The following is a 19,452-nucleotide window of genomic DNA, read 5'->3' on the forward strand; positions in this document are numbered from 1 at the left end:
TGGAAAAAATCCTACTTGATCTCTGTAGGTTTTTTTTACTACAGTATTAGATTCTACTATTAGCTAATATTTTATATATGGTTCTTTGGTCTATAATTTTCCTTTTTATGGTATCTTTGCCAGATTTTAGAATTAGGATTATTTTAGCCTCTCCTAATATGCATGTTTTTAGTTAAATAATTTCAAATTCCAGGGATCTTTCTCACTATCATCTTTCCTTCCTAAATGAAAATTAAGCTTATCAATTAACATTCCAGGAACACCTCAGTAGCTCAGGGGTTGAGCATCTGCCTTTGGCCCAGGGCACAATCCCAGGATCGAGTCCCACATCGGGCTCCTTGCATGGTGCCTGCTTCTCCCTCGGCCTGTGTCTCTGCCTCTCTCTGTGTCTCTCATGAATAAATAAATAAAACCTTTAAAAAAATTAACATTCCAAAAAGCACACAAGTAATCTTTGCATTAAAGCATCTAAAAGCATATAAAATGTAAAAATCATGAACTTCATCACACTTTGGATGTCCAAGAAAAGGAGTACTCTTAATTGATAATAGTGGTAAACAAAGAATGAGGAGTTACCCAACTCTACCATCTAGTTTTTTAAGCCAACAGTAAGCTATTTAACAAAATAAAGTCTGAAAATTCCAAGGAAAACCAGCTGAGAATATAGGAAACCTGTTTCCAGCCAAACCAGAAACCCCTCAAGATGGTCTGGGCCCCCTGAAGCTAAATCCCAATTACATCAGATTTCAGTGAGTCTATGCCAAGAAAAATACTACTTAGGAAGCAAGGCAAATGCCATTTGCCACTTGTTTGTAGTACCAGTCAACCACTGAAGCTATGTCATACACTCTCCTCCTGAATAGTCTTAAGAAAGTAAGGTTTCAAAACAAACAAAAGTAAGGTCTCTCAGTATGAGAGCATTCTGGGATAGGTAATAAGCGACAGGGACAATAAGAACCACATTATATGACCAACATAGGATGAGGAGGTAAGTGCAAAAGGAAGAAAGAAGCCTGAAAAAACTAATGTTTCTGGGTCTTCCAAATATCATCTGGACTTGGCAGGTTTTGTTTAAGAAATATGGTTCAAATACATATCCACATATTTATGCTAAGGAACATTAATGTTTTTGTTTTTGTTTTTGTTTTAATGTCAGGATGCCTGGGTGGCTCAGCAGTTGAGTGTCTGCCTACAGCTCAGGTTGTGATCTCGGGGTCTAGGGAATGGAGTCCTGCATCAGGCTCCCTGAGAGGAGCCTGCCTCTCCCTCTGCCTCTCTCTCTGTGTCTCTCATGAACAAATAAATCTTTAAAAAAAAATAAACTAATGTCAATGTTACTACTGTTCTCATTGAAAAAATTATAAAATGATGCCATATCCACTTTACATTATAGCGTTCAAGGCTAATTCCTTTAATAATCTCTTCCTGCTTTCCTCTCTAAATGATCAAATGTTTTATGATTAAGTTAGCTTATACTTACATGCCATCAGTATAAAGAGAAAATAATCTGACATTTGATACCAAGTACACTGTGATATTTTTAAAACCTATAACCGTAGATTTCAGAGGAAAGAAGAGGGGATGGGGCTTCCTTCAATTTCTTCGTGTACTCCTATTCAAAAGAGACCATCAACACTGTTGCAAAGATGGGGAACAACTGAGAGCATCTATAAAATATTTTCATATATAGAGTTACTATCCTGTGTGACAGTAGTCCTGTGTATTTTACAGCCACCCCCTGAGGGATTTTAAGGACTACCTGAGGAATGCAGCTATAAGCAAGACTGCTGCTGCTCCTCTTTTATTAAGCCCAATGCTGCCCAATGTACCTGTGGCACAGAGAAGCCTGTCTCTCCCCCGACAGTTATGTTTTTACTAATTTTTTTTTTTAGAGTGACCGACAGTAGGATAATTGGATTCTAGAGCAGCACTGCCCGATACAACTTTCTGCAATAATGGAAATGATCTCCGTCTGTACTGTCCAATACAATAACCACTAGTCCCATGTCGTTACTGATCACATAAAATATGGTTGGTGCAGGGCAGCCCGGGTGGCTCAGCAGTTTAGCGCCACCTTCAGTCCAGGGCGTGATCCCGAGACCTGGGATCGAGTCCTGCATCGGGCTCCCTGCGTGGAGCCTGCTTCTCCCTCTGCCTGTGTCTCTGCCTTTCTCTCTCTCTGTGTCTCTCATGAATAAATAAATAAAATCTTTTTAAAAAAATATGGTTGGTGCAGCTAAGCAACTATGTTTTTAATTTTAATTTACATTTTACCAACCATACGTGATTTCACCATAGTGGATAGTGCAGTGTTAGACCAGTCAGAATCTTTAGAAAAGACTGTGTGTGTGTGTGTATATATATATATATATGCAAGACTTAAAAAGACTATAAGACTGCTGCTCCTCTTTTAACAAGCCCTATATATATGTGTATGTATGTATGTGTATATATATATACACACACACACACATACACACACATATATATACCTGTGTATATATGTGTATATGTATATGTATATGTAAAATCCTCTTGACAGTATTCTCTAGAACAACTGAAGAAAAAACAATTACTTTTAGTCGACAGCTCAGGGTTGCAATTACATTATTTGCCCTCAGTGTAAAATTACTTAATGATAGAATACACACTAGGCCCTCTGTCTTTTTCCTATCCTAGTTTCTTTTTATGACCAATAAGAACGATTAGGCACTTTAATGAGTGGTCAAAGATCAGTCTTTTGGGGCAGCCCCGGTGGCTCAGCGGTTTAGCGCCGCCATCAGCCCCGGGCGTGATCCTGGAGACCCGGGATCGAGTCCCACCGTCGGGCTCCCTGCATGGAGTCTGCTGCTCCCTCTGCCTATGTCTCTGCCTCTCTCTCTCTCTCTCTCTCTCTGTGCGTGTGTGTCTCTCATGAATAAAGAAATAAAATCTTTTTTAAAAAATCAGTCTTTTGCCTTAACAAAAGTAGTTAACACTAATCAAGGAAAAAAATTGTTCCAAATCTCACAGTCTTGTGATTAAAAGCAGGACCTTAGGCTTAACCAACAGATGTATCATCACTAGATTTCTGAAACTATTAGTCATAGAAAAGGATAACACCATAACTTACAAAATTTAGCTGAATGTTCTTTCCTCCCATGACTACTAGTGAGACACACATCCACAGAATAAATTCTATTTCTGTAAGTCAGAAACTGTTACAAACTCTCAATTTTAAAGTTAGTAGTAAATAAAAAGGTGAGAAATGTCTTAATATCTCTGGCAACCATTCTTTTTTCTTTCTGATAGGAAGAGACCTTCAGGTCTGACTTTGATAAATTATAACACAAATTCATTCAAGCAATTAACAACATAGCACAGACAGATGGAGTTTATGAGTCTATTCAGGGATTTCAGAGGGAAGAGGAATTCTACAACATTAAAGTATCTTTACCTCGTAATGAACAAACTGGTCCATTTTCTTGATTCTTAGAGCGCTTATTTCTGAACTGACTTGGAATATCTAATGAAAGATCTTAAAAGGAAATAGGAAAATAGCTGTTAAAGGCATACACCACACTTAGCAAAGACTCAACAATGTATTTTTACGTTTATCTCATACGGTCTTACATTTTCAAAGGAAACATTAAAATTTTAATACAATATCATATCACTATATGCCAAATAGGTCTTACCTAGGAATGGATCAAACTTTCTAGATTCCGTCCCACATATGAGGCAGTTAACTTCATTTTGGAGAATACCCCCGAATATAGCCGTGACAACTGTAGATGCTCCATTTCTAAAGAAAATCACCACACAGGAAAACATCTCAGTAAAAAACTAAAATACGTATAAAAGCTACTACAGATAACTGTTTTGGAGAAATGTGTATATCATCTATTTAAATTATGAAATAATACAAGAACTTTTAAAAAGCTATATAGATATATAACCAAATAAAAGGCTGAAGCCACTGGCCTCCCCACAGCCCCACTTCCTGTCCTACTGATTTCTCCAAAAGCCACTAACACTGGACATTTGCCATTACTAACGGATCACATACATGCCTATACTCAGAGCAAGAGGACCCCTTTCCCACAAAAATATCCCTCAAAAAAGAGAGAAACCACCTTAAACTTTTGTAAGGCCTCTCATAGGGAGCTCTCTCGATTACTTTGGGTAACCTCATTCAGAGATAGTTTTAGATTTTTTTTAGATGGTCAACTGTCAGATTGGGGAAAAAGATAAAGAAATTTAATACATATTTAGTAATTACTGGTGGAGGTATGATTTCACAGTTGAGATCAGGAATATACCACTTTAAGAACAATAAAAAAGCCAGCTGCCCTAATATTACTTAACTTCTCTGTATTTCAGCTTCATCAGATTTTCAACAGGAGTAACATCTACCTACCTCAGAGGCCTGGTGTGAAGATGAAATGGGATATATATGTAAAGAGCTTTCAGATAGGTGCTTACCAAAACAAAGTCCTTAGGTTGTTTCAAGGCTTTTATTAGCATAATAATTAGGATCATATCTGCCTTTGCTTTTATTTTTTCTTCCAAAGAATGTATCTTGAACATGTACCTCACTCTTTTTGACAGCAATATGGCATGCCACAGTACAAACACAGAATATATGGAAGAGCCACCAAGAAAGAGCACCATGAAAGCATGATTAGCAAATGCTTATTCAGCACTTACTCTTTGCCGAACTCCATTCAAAGTACTTTCTGTGTATTAAATCAGTTAATCCTCAAAACAATGCTATGAAGCAGATACCATCATCCCCATTTCACAGACCAGGAAGCTGAGGTCCAACTTGGTCCAGGGTCACACAATTTTTAACACTATGCTCCTTTTCTTAATCAATATAACATTAATGGTTTTTCAGGTTGTTTCAGTTGTTTGTTATCATTAATAGTTCTACAGCAAACACATGTAACCTTTGTGCACTTATGTATGCAGTTAAGTCAGTAAATGCTCTTTTTTTTTGCTAATAGTCGTTTGAGGTGGTTTCTCTCACTTGTAAACAATAATACTCTTAGTACACTGAACCATACTTTCTGAGTTACTCCAGATTAAATCTACTGCAATGATGAGACAGACAAAAGCTTCTCCAGCAATTATATTATTTTAAAAGTTTGCTTCCTTTTCCATGAAAGAGCTTCCTTTCTGTACTGGCAGAAGAAATATACTGCAGCTTTAACTTAAAAAAAAAAAACTGTTCAGAAGATACAACTTTAGTAAATTAAACAAAAAGGGAAGATACATTGGAACTCTCTGATATAACAGCCATTTCAGGTTTCAGATCTATGTCAGGAACAAAGGACATACCAAATAAACTACTGGAATCAAGGGACTATGATCATTTCATATTGATGTTCACATACAATGCTGTCCTTAATAAAATGGAAACTACTTTATTAAAAAGCAATACATTTAAAATCAATGTAGTTCCTTATAATTTCTTCCTCTGAGAAAAAGATACTCATTAAGTCTTGGCTATGTGATGAGTATGGCATTAAGTTAGGTATACAATGACTGGAAACAAGATTCATAAATGATTTCAAAACCGCTTTCCCACTTATTTTAACTGTATACCAAGGGTGTTTAAATACTACTCAGACTGACTCTGATGCTAGTAGAGCCTTTTATATTGTAATAATTTTCTACACACTAAACAGAACACATCTGTCATTTATTTCTATCATCCCTACCTTCAGCAGGGTTGAATGTGTTTACACAAGTAAACACAAATATTGCACTGGAGACCTTTTTCATAGTTTTAGTAAATATGATCCTCAGATCCTGAAATGATTATTTTTGTCTTTCTATTCCTAACTCACTAATGGAACCTAAAATTACTTCTCTTTAAAACATCATGAAAAGATACAAGTTAATAGTGAAAACTCACTGGTTACTAGAAGATCATCCTGAGACTATTACACAATGTGACTCATGAGGGTGTCTTGGGCATCAAATAAAAAAGACATCTACCCTCTCACTTCACAAAGATTATCCTTGATAGAGCCCAATTCAATATTCTTGGTGTATGAAATGCCACCATAAAATACAAAGCAGAATTTTTCACTTAATACTATTTGGTGCTAGCAGCAAGAATAATTCTCCCAGGTCACACATCCTTCCCCTTCTGTACTGGATTCTAGTTGGAACCATAGTTATCAGGACCTACAGAGCCAAAAATTTTGAAAAAGTATGGCAATTTGAATGGTCGCTCTGCTCTGATACAGCCAGATTAGCTGTGAGGCTGCTCTGTCATTAAAAGGACCCTAACTCAACACTAAATCAGATTTGTGAACTGTGAGGCGGTACTACAGTGATCCCTATATATTACTTACGCTTTTCTTTCTGTCTTTGGGGAGTTTGTCTTGTAAATCCCTTTCCTGTACAGGTCAAAAAAAAACTTTTCAAAAATTTGAACAAAAGAAGACTATAATTAAATAAAATCAGATTGAAATAACAGTAAATCATCCCTACCTCAAGCAAAATAAGCTTTCTAATCTCAATGCATTTGTTGGGATATTAGTACCTGGGAAAGCAATCTAAAAGGTTTGATTTGTTCACACTGAGAGGCAAGAAAAATTCTGAGAACTGACAAATGCCTCAATTTCATTAAAGAACAGATGTATTTTAGGAAAATTCACATTCAAAAGATTTTTAAGCCTTTGTCTCTAGTGAATAAACATAATTATTTTAGTATAGAAAATTAAGTCTCCCAAACATTATTTAAAACATTTGGCAGGGAATTTTTAAGTGCTAAATTGTACAAAATCCTTTCTGTTGTTTCTTCAAGTTTTAAAGTGATCTATACCGAAAACAATCAGTACTATACTAAGAGGCAAGAATAAGATGCCTCTGCTAGAGAAGCAGGAGGCATGTACTAGTCCACTTGTTTATAAAATTCAAGTGCACAGAAGTCCAAGGAAACTCTCCACCTTCCATTATAAATGTAATAAACAATAACGCCATCAGAAATGTCTGATCCTCCTAAAAAAAAAAAAAAAAGAGAGAAGGAAACCACATCTTACATGCAACATTTGTTACTTGCAGATAGAGTAGAATTCTCCTGCAGAATTGCTGAACGGGAAACACCATTAAAGCCACCCTGGAGTTCCAAGTGCAGGTGGTCCAAAAGGTAGCGCATGAATTCGTGGGCATCCTGTTGCTGATAGCCCCTTAAAGCAAAAAGAAACAGGCCATCACTGGGGAGGCTCCACCTGCCCAGCCAAACATGCAGGAAGGCAAAGTGCTGAGAGGCGCTGCAGCCCTGCACTCAAGAGCTCAGGGAGGTGCCCTGACAGTTCATCCCCACTTGTGCCAAGTTTTACCTCTCTTCAAGGAAAATATCTAAAATTTCTCTACAAGGAAAAATTCTGCTATAACAAATCTGAAAACACAGAATATCAGAGCTAATTGGACGTGTAATGATCTCAACTGACCTCATTTAAGAGATGAAGAAAACTGAGGAGGGTGCGTGACGTGTCTGAGTCCTCCAACAAGAGAACACCGGAGATGGGATGGGCTCTGACCCACGACTCTGAGATGGATTCTGGTTTGCCTACTATCCCACATGGCCCCTCTAGAAGATTCGCAAATGTTAAAATGTTACATCTTGCCCTCATCAGAAAACTTGGTCTTATAAACCAACATTTTAAGAGAGAAGGAATTTAAAACTGATTTTTTAGACTGAAAGATACTAATTTTTTAACACTGGCTGAAAGGAAGAAAACCTTTCTAACACAGTCTATACTTGGATCCTAATCTCTGATTCAAAAGACATTTTTCATAAAAATACTTTTAAAAATGCTTGATTCATACACAATTATGCTCTAGCCTAGGGCTTGAATATAAGCAGCAACAAATTCTTAGGCTATTTCTTATATTACATTCAGACAGAAAATTATACAGAATTTTTTTTTTTTTTTTTTAAGAGAGAGAGCCAGGGAAGGAGGGGAAAAGGAGTGGAGGGAGAAGGAGAGAGATTCTTAATCAGACTCCACGCCCAGTACAGAGCCTGACTCAGGGCTTGATCTCACAATCCTGAGATCATGACCTGAACCAAAATCAAGAGTCAGATGCATAACTGACTAAGCCACCCCGGCATCCCTGTATGAAATTTGTATACTAACAGAGACCATGACAAGTGAACAGTAATGAAGGCTGGCTGAAAATGAAGTTGGTACAGTTGAGAGTTATAGAGATTTATGTAGATAAAATAAATCAAGCAATGATATACACATAAAGTACTTAATAGAATATGGAAAGAAAAGATTTCTGCCTACATTCTGCCAACAGAGAAGGCTCCTTTATCTTTCAAATGACAAGTTTTTCTGGGTTGGTCTTGAGTCAAAACTTCCACCACTCTTCCAGGCAGTGGTTCCACAAACAGATTTCTTTTCAGAGTTTCTTTCCCTCAATATACATTTCTCCCCTTTCCCTAAAATTTCTCCTGGAAGTCATAAATTATGAAAACCATATACCTAATTAATGGAACTTAAGTCAGAAGATACTTTAGCATTTCACTAACTTTTTTCTGAACTATTTAACAACTGATTGTCAATATATGTTCGAGTAGTTCTTCTAAGACTCCTCTTAATAAAAATGTTAAAATTCAGCCAAAAGTTTTCAAAGTTGATAGTTCCTTTACATATCTACAGAGGTGCTTTAAACTTTTTCATTACAACATCCATTTTTTATGACTCAAGATTAGTATCTTCGGTCATATTTGAAATTCTATCACATATAGTTTTATTCTCATCAAAATAAACTAGCATCTAATCATTTTTCTAAAATGGATCATGAAACCAATAGCTTGTAGTTACGCTGATTTGCACTTTCAGCAAACACATATCCATCCCTTTTTTAAAAACAATCTTCCTTGTGTACATTCATGAATGCTTCCAACCACACTGTAATTCTTTTGATTCTTTCTTATATCAAAACACATTGTTTTCTAATGTTTCCTTTACAATTAGAAATACTTTTTAAAAAATCTACATGAGATCATGCAACACTCAGCTGTTTTATAAAGGTATAAGTTATGCTTCTGGGGGATCCCTGGGTGGCTCAGTGGTTTGGCACCTGCCTTTGGTCTGGGGCGCGATCCTGGAGTCCCAGGATCAAGTCCCGGGGATCAAGTCCCGTGTCGGGCTCCGGGCATGGAGCCTGCTTATCCCTCTGTCTGTCTCTCTGCCTCTCTCTCTCTATCATAAATTTAAAAAATATATATATATAAAAAGTTGTGCTTCAGTTTCAATTTGTAATCTTTACCAAAAAGTACAAAGTCTCTGCTTCTTCTAAGACTAGGAAATTGGGACGCCTAGGCGGCTCAGCAGTTGAGCTTCTGTCTTTGGCTCAGGGCATGATCCTGCGGTCCTGGGATCGAGTCCCACATTGGGCTCCAGGCATGGAGTCTGCTTCTCCCTCTGCCTATGTCTCTGCCTCTCGTTCTCTCTGTGTGTTTCTCATGAATAAATAAATAAAGTCTTTAAAAAAGAAAAAGACTAGAAAATTTTTCTGATTCTGACTAAACAGACATTTACAACTCCATTTTTAAGCACTTACATAATAGCTTTACTGACTTATCTGAAAGTTCTTCAAAATACTATTTAGTAAGTTAAATTCAACAAACAAGGTTTTTTTTCAACTATTTCCCAATTATATAATCTGGAGCTTCATCATTTCATCCGCTGTCAATGTAGGTCTCTCTTGCTTGGTAATCGTGTAAAATCAAACACTCCTCACATTCAGGTTCAATGTTTACATTTTGTATACAAATTATCTCAGTGATGTCACTCACACAAGTGCTGGTGAAGTAGTGAGGAAACGGATTTATAAAGAACCAACTGTATCTCTGTGTCAGAACAGTATTAAGAGAGAAAAGAAGACAGAAGTAACAATGGCTCCAATTTTAATACTGTTCCTTATCTTCACTTTGTAACCTTAGGTAAAGATTACCTCCTTAATGCTTACGGAAACTCTGTGTCATAAAGATGCTGTGAGAAATAATGGTTGGAGAGCACAATGTAAAATATAAAAGCCCAAAAGATCATGAAGCACCCCTTCTGAATGAAGGGGCCAAGAAAGAGGGTCATTACTAAAGCACAATGCGCAGGAATACAGGGCAACTGCTTCTCCACAATTTTTGGCACAAGGAGACAAGCTATATTTACCCAAATCTTACAAAGAAATGTTCCAATAAAGAATGATGAAAGAAAATGTTACTTTGTACCTGTGCTTAAGTATGAAAAGCAGACATTCCAAATACCGAAACAAATGTCACAGAATGCAGGCACACACAAATACTCGTATGAGGCCAACACACATAACTGCGACATACAGCTGTGTATCACTACCCTCTGCATTTTGGCAGTACCAGTACATAATGGGTAAGATGGAAAGACCAAACAGGAACAGGGTATGACTAAACAGAGTCAAATTTTATCACTCTAGAATAAACTTCTAGAATACCTAGAACACACTATAATTTTAGGTTCTGTTATTTTTTAAATATTTTTAAGAAAAAAACAAAATATCTTTAAGAAAAAAACAAAACACTCATAAAAGAGTTCTTTTCTTTTTTTAAGGATTATTTATTTATTTATTCATGAGAGACACACAGAGAGGCAGAGACACAGGCAGAGGGAGAAGGAGACTTCCTACAGGGAGCCTGATGCAGCACTCGAACTCAGGACCCCAGGATCACAGCCTGAGCTGAAGGCGGATGCTCAAGCACTGAACCACTCAGGTGCCCTTCATAAAAGAATTCTAAGTTGTTGTTTGACCCAAATTGTCTATAATACCCAAAACAATTAAATTTGGCTATTTATTCCTATCCATTTTGTGGCACCAACCATGGCTGAATTTCTCGAAGACAAAAACACCAGAAAATGAAAATGACAAAAATAACTGTTTTTGTTTACAAACACACAAAAAAACATACAATTGCAAAATTCCTAAGCAAAAGAATACTGCTTAGTTATAAAATATCAATCAGTATACCTATAAAGAATATTAAAATATCATATCCAGATACCTGTTTTTCCAGAAAGATCTTTTATATTTACTATTTAGCCAAACAGAATAGCTAGTAGAAATAATGTTTTAATAATTTATTTATCCATCATTTTTAAACATTAATTACAATAACTGATAAAAATAAAACTAAAACAAGTCCTTGGGAAATTAAGGCTACTATATTATTAAATCAAGTTTATATGACAGTAGAAGTAGCACATATATGATGTGAAAAGAAAGGGAGTAAATACCATGACCCAATTTGAATTATTCAGAGACTTTCTTGGAGAGTTAGCATTAAGCTAGACCTTAAAGGAATTAGAGGTCATAAAGCAAATCCCATAGGACCAACATGGCAAAGATATAGAGGCAATAAGACAAAATCATATTAAGGAAGGCAAAGAGTAAAAAAGAAAAAAAAAAAGGCTAGCAGAAAGACTATCAAAATTAAAAACAAATCTCTCTTTTTTTTAAGTAATCTTTATGCCCAATGTGCAGCTCAAACTCATGACCCTGAGACCAAGAGACTCATGCTCTATCAGCTGATCGAATTAGGCACTCCAAAGCAAGTATGTTTTGACCCAAAGACTGCTCTCGGAGAGCCTTGCATATGCATGTATGAGACTATCTACTGTGGCACTGTCTGGAACAGCAAAAGGTAAAAAACAACCTATATAACCATTGGTAGGGGACTACACATAAATTATGATACAACCATAAAGTGGAACATGATGCAGCCATAAAATGAAAGGAGAAAGTTATTTAGATACTACTATGAACTGCCTCAAAGCAGGGAAAAAAACTATGTTACCATTTCATGTTAAAACATAACATATACAATATATATAGAATATCAACGAAAGGATACTAAAAAATCTAATAACTATGGCTGCTTCTGGAAAGCAAAATGAATGGCTGAAAAATAAAAGAAAAAACTTTCATTCTATACCCTTTCTTTACCTTTTGAAATTCTCAGCCATTTCTATTTTATCTATTTAAAAAACATAAACTTAGTGGCGCCTGGTTGGCTCCATCTATTGAGTGCCTGACTCTTGGTTTCAGCTCAGGTCATGATCTCAACCTTGGGGAATCAGGCTCCACATTGGACTCCGAGCACAATGAGGAGTATGCTTGAGATTTTCTTCCTCTCTCTCTGCCCCTCCACCTGTGAGCACATCTCTCTCAAATAACTAAATACATACATACATTTAAAAAAAAAAAAAACAGACTTTAAGGTACTTTTATGAAGAGGAAAAGGTCAGGGAAGCAGGGCATACCAGGAATCCATAAGAAGTGTGGTATATGCACATCAGAAAGGTCAACTTTGGCAACAGTTTATTCCTGCTGGGTAACTGGCTTTTGGTTTGGGGGGGGGGGGGGGGGGAATAGTTTTGGTGATTTCTATACCCAAAGCAGCTGATTATATTTACAGTGGTTTTTTTTTTTTTTCTCCATTTACTTAATGAATGAAAGTTGTTCCTACTTCCACATGCATGTGTGTATTTCAGAGTCCTCATACTTCATTCCAAGGGATCAAACCTAGACCTTGTCATAGGTTAATCGAGGAATATGGGCTTCCTAACCGTTTTTAAAATTTATTGTGATTATAAAAGATATAAAAGGCCTCAAGTACTAGGCACATAGCATTTAATAAATAAAAACTATTTGGAGGGGGGATCCCTGGGTGGCGCAGTGGTTTAGTGCCTGCCTTCGGCCCAGGGTGTGATTCTGGAGTTCCGGGATTGAGTCCCACATCAGGCTCCCTGCATAGAGCCTGCTTCTCCCTCTGCCTGTGTCTGTGTCTCTGCCTCTCGTTCTCTCTGTGTGTCTCATGAATGAATATAAATAAATAAATAAATAAATAAATAAATAAATAAATCTTTAAAAAAAAAAAAAAAATTTGGGGCCAGCCCGCGTGGCTCAGCAGTTTAGTGCCACCTTCAGCCCAGGGCCTGATCCTGGAGACCCGGGATTGAGTGCCACGTCAGGCTCCCTGAATGGAGCCTGCTTCTCCCTCTGCCTGTGTCTCTGCCTTTTTCTGTCTCTCTGTATCTCTCATAAATAAATAAATAAAATCTTAAAAAAAAAAAACTATTTTTATATAATAATAAAACCCAAAGACTAAGTCCCTATCAAGAGTCTAACTAGGAGACTATATTACAAATGTTATATTAAGTCCAAACCTGGTTAGTGGTAACTTAGCAGTCATTTCCACCTGTCCTACTTAGAGTCAAGAAACTTTAAAATCCTTACAAAATTAGTCTCTTCTGAGAGGAGATTAAATGTCATAATATAGAAAAGAAGTTTCTTTCAAAACAAAGACCAAGGGTAACAACAGTCAATCATATCAGATCCTTAAGGCTAGACTTTTTGCTTAAGGCAACAAACAACAGTTCTTTGAGTTATTACCTTTTAAACATTTCTCTATACTACTAATATATCTAAACCACTATTAGGCAATAAAGCAAAATAAAGTGCTAAGTTTTACTACAGCATGCTGTTCTTTTATGTTTTGTTTTCTTTTTTCTAAACGAGAAGGATATACATTAAGTGCCAAAAACCTGACTAGCAAGAGAACAGACCTACTTCAGAAGGACAGAATCAGCAGAAGGTGGCAAAGGCTGTTGTCAAATACCTGCAGTGCCTCAAATCTGCTGTTACCTGAATCCCTACAGAGATGACTAACCTAGGAGAAGAGGCAGATTCCTCTGACAGCAAGGCTGTTTCCCTCCTCAAGTGATGCTAGAGAGAGAGCAAGGAAAACACAGTGACTCCACAGCCACATTAGGATGTGGCCCAGTTACCTTCCGAAAACTGAATCCCAATGGTCCTGACTTCAGAACCCAGCCCAGAACAATTGTCTGAATTTCAGACTGGATGGATTTCTATGGATTACATTTGGATTTTTTTTTTTAGTTAAAATAACAAGATGGTATATGATGATACATAAGATTTTGAAAGAATCAATGAAATTTTGTCCAGCTTATTTTCCTAAATTATTTATAAGGGCACATAAGTTATTTATAAGGGCTTTGTTTTTAGAACAACAAAATATCCTACCATTTGTTAAAGACATTTTTAATGTCTATATATTATTTAAACATACACATTTGTCTAGTCAAATAATCCAACTGCTGTTCTTCTCCTTTTAAAAACAAAACAAAAGGGGCGCCTGGGTGGCTCAGTTGGTTAAGTGTCTGACTCTTCATTTCTGCGGAGGTCATGATCTCAGGGTCATGGGACTGAACCCTGTGTAGAGCCCCACATTAGGCTCTGCGATGGGTATGAAGCCTGCTTAAGATTCTCTGTCCCCACCAGCCCTCCCCTGTGCCTACTCTAAAAAAAAATAAAAATAAAATAAAACCAGTCTTTCTTATTTAGAATACCATCACTTCATAGGAAATCATTCCAGAACAGTATAAAGATTAATATATATTAATGTTTTAAATATCCTTCATTAAGTAATACTTACCTAAAATTTGGCATAATCTTCCAAACGACATAAAATAAGGACTCTGGGCTAAATGCAGTCTGGCTACCTTGCCATAAAGCACAGAGTGTCTTTCTAAACTCTTCCACCAAAGACCTGGAAAAGATGAAGGGACAATACCCCTGGCATTAGTGAGAGGCTACTATTTCAACACCTGTCCAATTGTCTACATAATAAAAATAATAATAAAAAGTGAATATAAAAAGGGTTTTGTTTCTTCTAAACCAATTCTGAGAGTTAAGCAAGAGCATCTCAAAAACCCACATAAACTGTAGTAATGACAGACATAACTAGTTTTTTAACCACATAGTGAACTTTGTGCCAAAGTAATGACAAACTTGCAAAATAAAGCAATAGATAAGTTATAAAGCAAATTACTTCACAATGTACATTTTTTAAAACCTTAAAACAAGGAACAGAATCTCTTTCTCCATTTCCTGCAGTTCTCCTCCTTGCCCCTCACAAGAAACACTTCCCAGACCTCAATGTGTGACCATCTGTTCATCTCTGCCAAGGACAATTCATCTGGCCACAAAGCTTCAACACTCAAGTCTATACCAGGACTCCCAAATCCAAATCAGAAAGACAGATTTTCTCATGAACTGTCAGGTTTCCCCAGTTTCCAAAAGGAATTTTCTCCTGCATGTATGTCCTCCTGTCATTTCAAACTCAATGTGCACTAAAGCTGCTCTCTGTACTCTCCCTACTATACTCAATACCCATTTTCCTCAGGCAGTCCAGGTGGCTCAGTGGTTTAGCCCCACCTTTGGTGGAGGGTGTGATCCTGGAGGCCCGGGATTGAGTCCCATGTCAGGCTCCCTGCATGGAGTCTGCTTCTCCCTCTTCCTATGTCTCTGCCTCTCTCTCTCTCTTTGTGTCTCTCATGAATAAATAAATAAATAAAATCTTAAAAAAAAAGTACCCATTTTCCTCTTCTCTCATTTTTGCTTAGCATAAGGACTCCTGGGATAAAAACCTTTGAGTGTGTTCAACTTCTGAGAAATTTCTTTAAAGAGTAGTCCTTCTCATTAACCCTTCCTTCTTCCTCCTGAACTGGAAGGATGAAATGGCACTCCAGCACCACTTTGAACTATGTGGATGACAGCCCTACACTAGCACTGGTGGAACAGAAAGCTAGAAGGAGCCTGATGATCGTGGCAAACAGCCCTAGATGGATCATCTCCATCCTTTCCATGAGAAAATAAACAATGGATGTTTAAGTCACTATTAATTTTGTTTTTCTATGCATGTAGCTAGAATGAAACACCTCCAATAACCAGCTAAACTGAAGCATCTCCAAACAAATTTAATATCTGTATCTGCCAATACAACCACCATCCTAATGGATACCTAGATTTTATCTCAGAGAATCTCAATAACTTCTTGCTCACCTCCTGTCATCCAGTAGGTCCTGAGATACAAATCATACTTTTTACTTCCTAGTACCTGAAACCCTCTCCCTGCATTTGAGGAATTCCCCACCTTAAGAGTCTTGGTAAGAGTCAGAAGCTGCCTTCCACTATGGAAGTTGAAAAGGCCAGACACTTGCTTTCTCCAACCCTTTTGCAGCCAGGGCTCAGGTACATGGCCTGGGTTCTGCCTATGTGAAGCAGAAGTTAGTGATGCAAAGAAGCTGGGGCAGTGCCAAATCCTTTCCGGTGACAAAGAGCATGATCTGGAGTGCAGGGGCAGCAATTCCAGCAGCATTCACCCAGCACCCAACTCCAGAGTCACACTGGGCAGTGTATTGTTATGGGACAGTGATGTTATGGAAGCAGTAATATCCTTATGGGATAGTTCCATGGGGGTGATTGTGGCTATGGTGCTGGATGTCTAGATTCTAGACCTGATTTTCCACCCAACCAGTAATAGCTCTTCATTAAGTTCTTTTTCCGCCTAAAATGGCCAGAGCCAATTTCTGCAGTTTGTAAGTAAACCCTAAATGACATTAATGCATCAAGTACTAATTCTCCCTTTAACTTTTATGAAAAATGTATTTCTTCTTCCTTATTTCACTGCTATCTCTTCCAACCCAACTACTATAAACTGTGAAATCTCCTTGAATGCATGCATTTTTCAGTTCATCCTATATGCTGCTACTAAAGCAAACTCTTAAGACATCAATTTTAGTGGTATGATTCCACCCCTACTCCAATGCCTGACTTTAAAGTTCCCTGGTATTTTGGCTCTATCCATACTACATACTATTCTAACATGTTCTATCCTAATCTTCCTCAGCCACTTATGCAAACAATGTCAGATTGTAAAATGGCTTTTCTAAACGTGTGTGGATGTGGTGTGTGGGAGCAAGGATGGGCAGGCAGAAAGAATATTACTTTAAAATATATGCAAATTAGGGGTGCCTGGGTGGCTGAGTCAGTTAAGTATCTGACTCTTGGTTTCAGCTCAGCTCATGATCTCAGGGTTGAGCCCTGAGATCGAGCCCCGTTGTTGGGCTCTGCACTGGGCATGGAGCCTACTTGGGATTCTTTCTCTCCCTCTGCTCCTCCCTGCCCCAGCTTGCACACATGCATGCTCTCTCTAAAAAAAGAAAATACACACACACATACATATAGATCAGAGCCTGATTTCAGTAATGTTGATATTTTAAAAAGTGCCCATTACAATCATAATATAGATCTTCTGAACCCCAAATAGAGCACACCTGCACTGAATTTGCATACATATTGGTTCTCAATAATCATTTGTCAATTTTTCCTTCTCCATATCAACTAAAAATTGACTGTATTGCCCCTAATTAATTTGATGACTACAAATTAATTTTATTAACCAAAACAGATTTATCTAACCTATAAGACAAATCAATTCACAAAAACTAATGATATTCATGCTGGTCTACACCTAGAACTGTGACATCTACAGATGTCAATTTTAGAGCTCAAATCCACAAACACTTAATACATAGAGAACTAAATTTATCCTATTAGGCAAACAGAAATAAAAGAATTCCAACAATTATTAAGATTACCAGCTAGACAGTTAACTCCAAGTTTTAGAAGAAGAGTGTTTTAAAATGCATGTGCCTATTAACTCACATAATGAATGCAATGGAAATCCCCAGTTAAGAGTCACTTGTTTTGTAGCTCAAAGCCAAAAAGGATATATTCTTAGAACTCACACATTGTTATCCCCTTGGCTCCTGGTGTGGTATGTTCGCCTTCCTGCTGTTTTCCCATTCCTTAACTCCACAGCGGGCAGTTCTTTGAAATAACAGCAAAACTGCTCAATGTTACTATTTAAAAAAGGAAGGGAAGAAAATTATTAAAAAAAAAAGAACTTATTAGGACTGTAAATTAAGTTTTATATGTATATATATATATAACCTATATATGAATTTTTAAAATGTGATCTTTCAATTTCTCAAGAAATTGCTTTGAGTCTCCTTGATAAGTTTCCTCATTTACTCTAAGAAAACAGTATTAACAGACGACTTTGTAGAAATGAACAAAGAGCTTAAAGCAAAATCTGTTCAAAAAATCCTGAATTCTGGAGCACCTAGCTGGCTCAGTTGGAAGGGCACGCAACTCTTAATCTTGGGGTTGTGAATTCAAACCCCACACTGGGTGTAGAAATTACTTAAAATAAATAAATTTTTAAAAATTGCTCTGGAGGGGCGGGGCGGTGGCTCAGTCAATTAAGCATCTACCTTCAGTTCAAGGTAATGATTCCAGGATCCTGGGATGGAGCCCCACATTGGGATCCCTGCTCAGCATGGAGCTTGCTTTTCCCTCCCTCTCTGCCCCTCCCCCTACTTGTGCTCTCTTGCTCTCTCTCAAAAAAATAAATAAATCTTAAAAAAAAAGTTTTTTAAAACCCCAATTCCCCTTCCCCCAAAGGTTGTCACCATTTCTTTCTTTTTACGATGGCTGTTTCCAGGTATTCAATAATTTCCTCAAATAATAAACCTTGAAACCAACCATATTGTTTAGATACACAGTGCAGAGTAATAATGAGAATTCAGTAGTGACTTGAATTTCTTATTTGAACAACACTAGATAAACCAAGAAATAGTACCTTTAAGGAAGGTTCAAGTATAGCTTCTGCTCCTTATTTGCAAGGTAGCCTTGGGAATTTATTCTGGCCTTTGATGCCACATTAAAATCTACAAGTACATGACTTTCAAAATAATTTCTTCTACATAACTGAGGTAGCATTGTTGGGTATTTTAGTTTTACTACTTATCTTACATTTTAAAGATCTTCTAAACATCCAATCTTACAACCGTACTTAAGACTCAACTAATGACTGGATTAAATTCTCTGAACAAGATTCCCTGTAGTCCAGGGTTCTGCATACTACAACCCACAGGCCAAATCTGGTCCTGTACCATGAGCCTTTACATTTTCAGAGTTGTTTAGAAAGGGCGGTTGGGGGGGGGGGGAGTAGGAGAAGACAGGAGAGAGACTGTGTATGGCATGCAGAGACTAAAGTATTTACTATCTGGCCATTTACTGAAAAAGTTTGCTGACCTCTGCTCTAGTTTATTCAAGAAGCAAGAGGAAATAAATAATAACAACTAACAGTTATTTACTGCTAGGCACTATTCTAAGCCCTTTATATAAATTATATTATTTAATCTTCCCAACCATCTTATGAGGCAGATCTATTATCCTCAGCTTTACTGATGAGGAAACTAAGGCACAAGGAACTGATTGGAGTTAGTGGCAGAGAGAGAACGTGAAGCCAGAGCCTTTCCTCCTAACCATTTCACCAGAAACTAACATCACCATCTTAAAGCTCTGACTTTCATGGTACCTGAGTGACTGGAGGATGGCGTTCATGAAACAGGTGTTTCCCAGATTCCGGAGGCCTGTGGCACAGATGGCAGCAGTGCTTCCCTGCAAAATGGGACAAGAAAAGGCCATCAGTAATTCCAAGAGAAGGCTATTTCAGACATCAAAGCAAAGGCCTGGATG

The 19,452-nt window shown here is 37.3% G+C and overlaps 1 protein-coding gene across 6 annotated transcripts in view; it reads right to left on the reverse strand.

Moving 5' to 3' along the window:
• Nucleotides 1–19,452, reverse strand: part of USP3 (ubiquitin specific peptidase 3) — a 110,891-nt gene that overhangs the window by 30,574 nt on the left and 60,865 nt on the right. For 5 of the 6 annotated variants that reach the window (XM_041739258.1, XM_041739262.1, XM_041739261.1 and 2 more), the window contains 7 exons: nucleotides 19,292–19,374; nucleotides 17,655–17,768; nucleotides 14,498–14,611; nucleotides 7,038–7,184; nucleotides 6,348–6,392; nucleotides 3,678–3,784; nucleotides 3,437–3,517 (listed from right to left, as the gene is read on the reverse strand). In XM_041739258.1, coding sequence (XP_041595192.1) covers nucleotides 3,437–3,517; nucleotides 3,678–3,784; nucleotides 6,348–6,392; nucleotides 7,038–7,184; nucleotides 14,498–14,611; nucleotides 17,655–17,768; nucleotides 19,292–19,374 — 691 coding nt within the window. The remainder of the gene's footprint in view (nucleotides 1–3,436; nucleotides 3,518–3,677; nucleotides 3,785–6,347; nucleotides 6,393–7,037; nucleotides 7,185–14,497; nucleotides 14,612–17,654; nucleotides 17,769–19,291; nucleotides 19,375–19,452) is intronic. The other variant, XM_041739259.1, reaches the window with a different exon arrangement.

The sequence above is a fragment of the Vulpes lagopus genome, chromosome 2, assembly GCF_018345385.1.
Source record: "Vulpes lagopus strain Blue_001 chromosome 2, ASM1834538v1, whole genome shotgun sequence".
Classification (NCBI taxonomy): Eukaryota; Metazoa; Chordata; class Mammalia; order Carnivora; family Canidae; genus Vulpes; species Vulpes lagopus.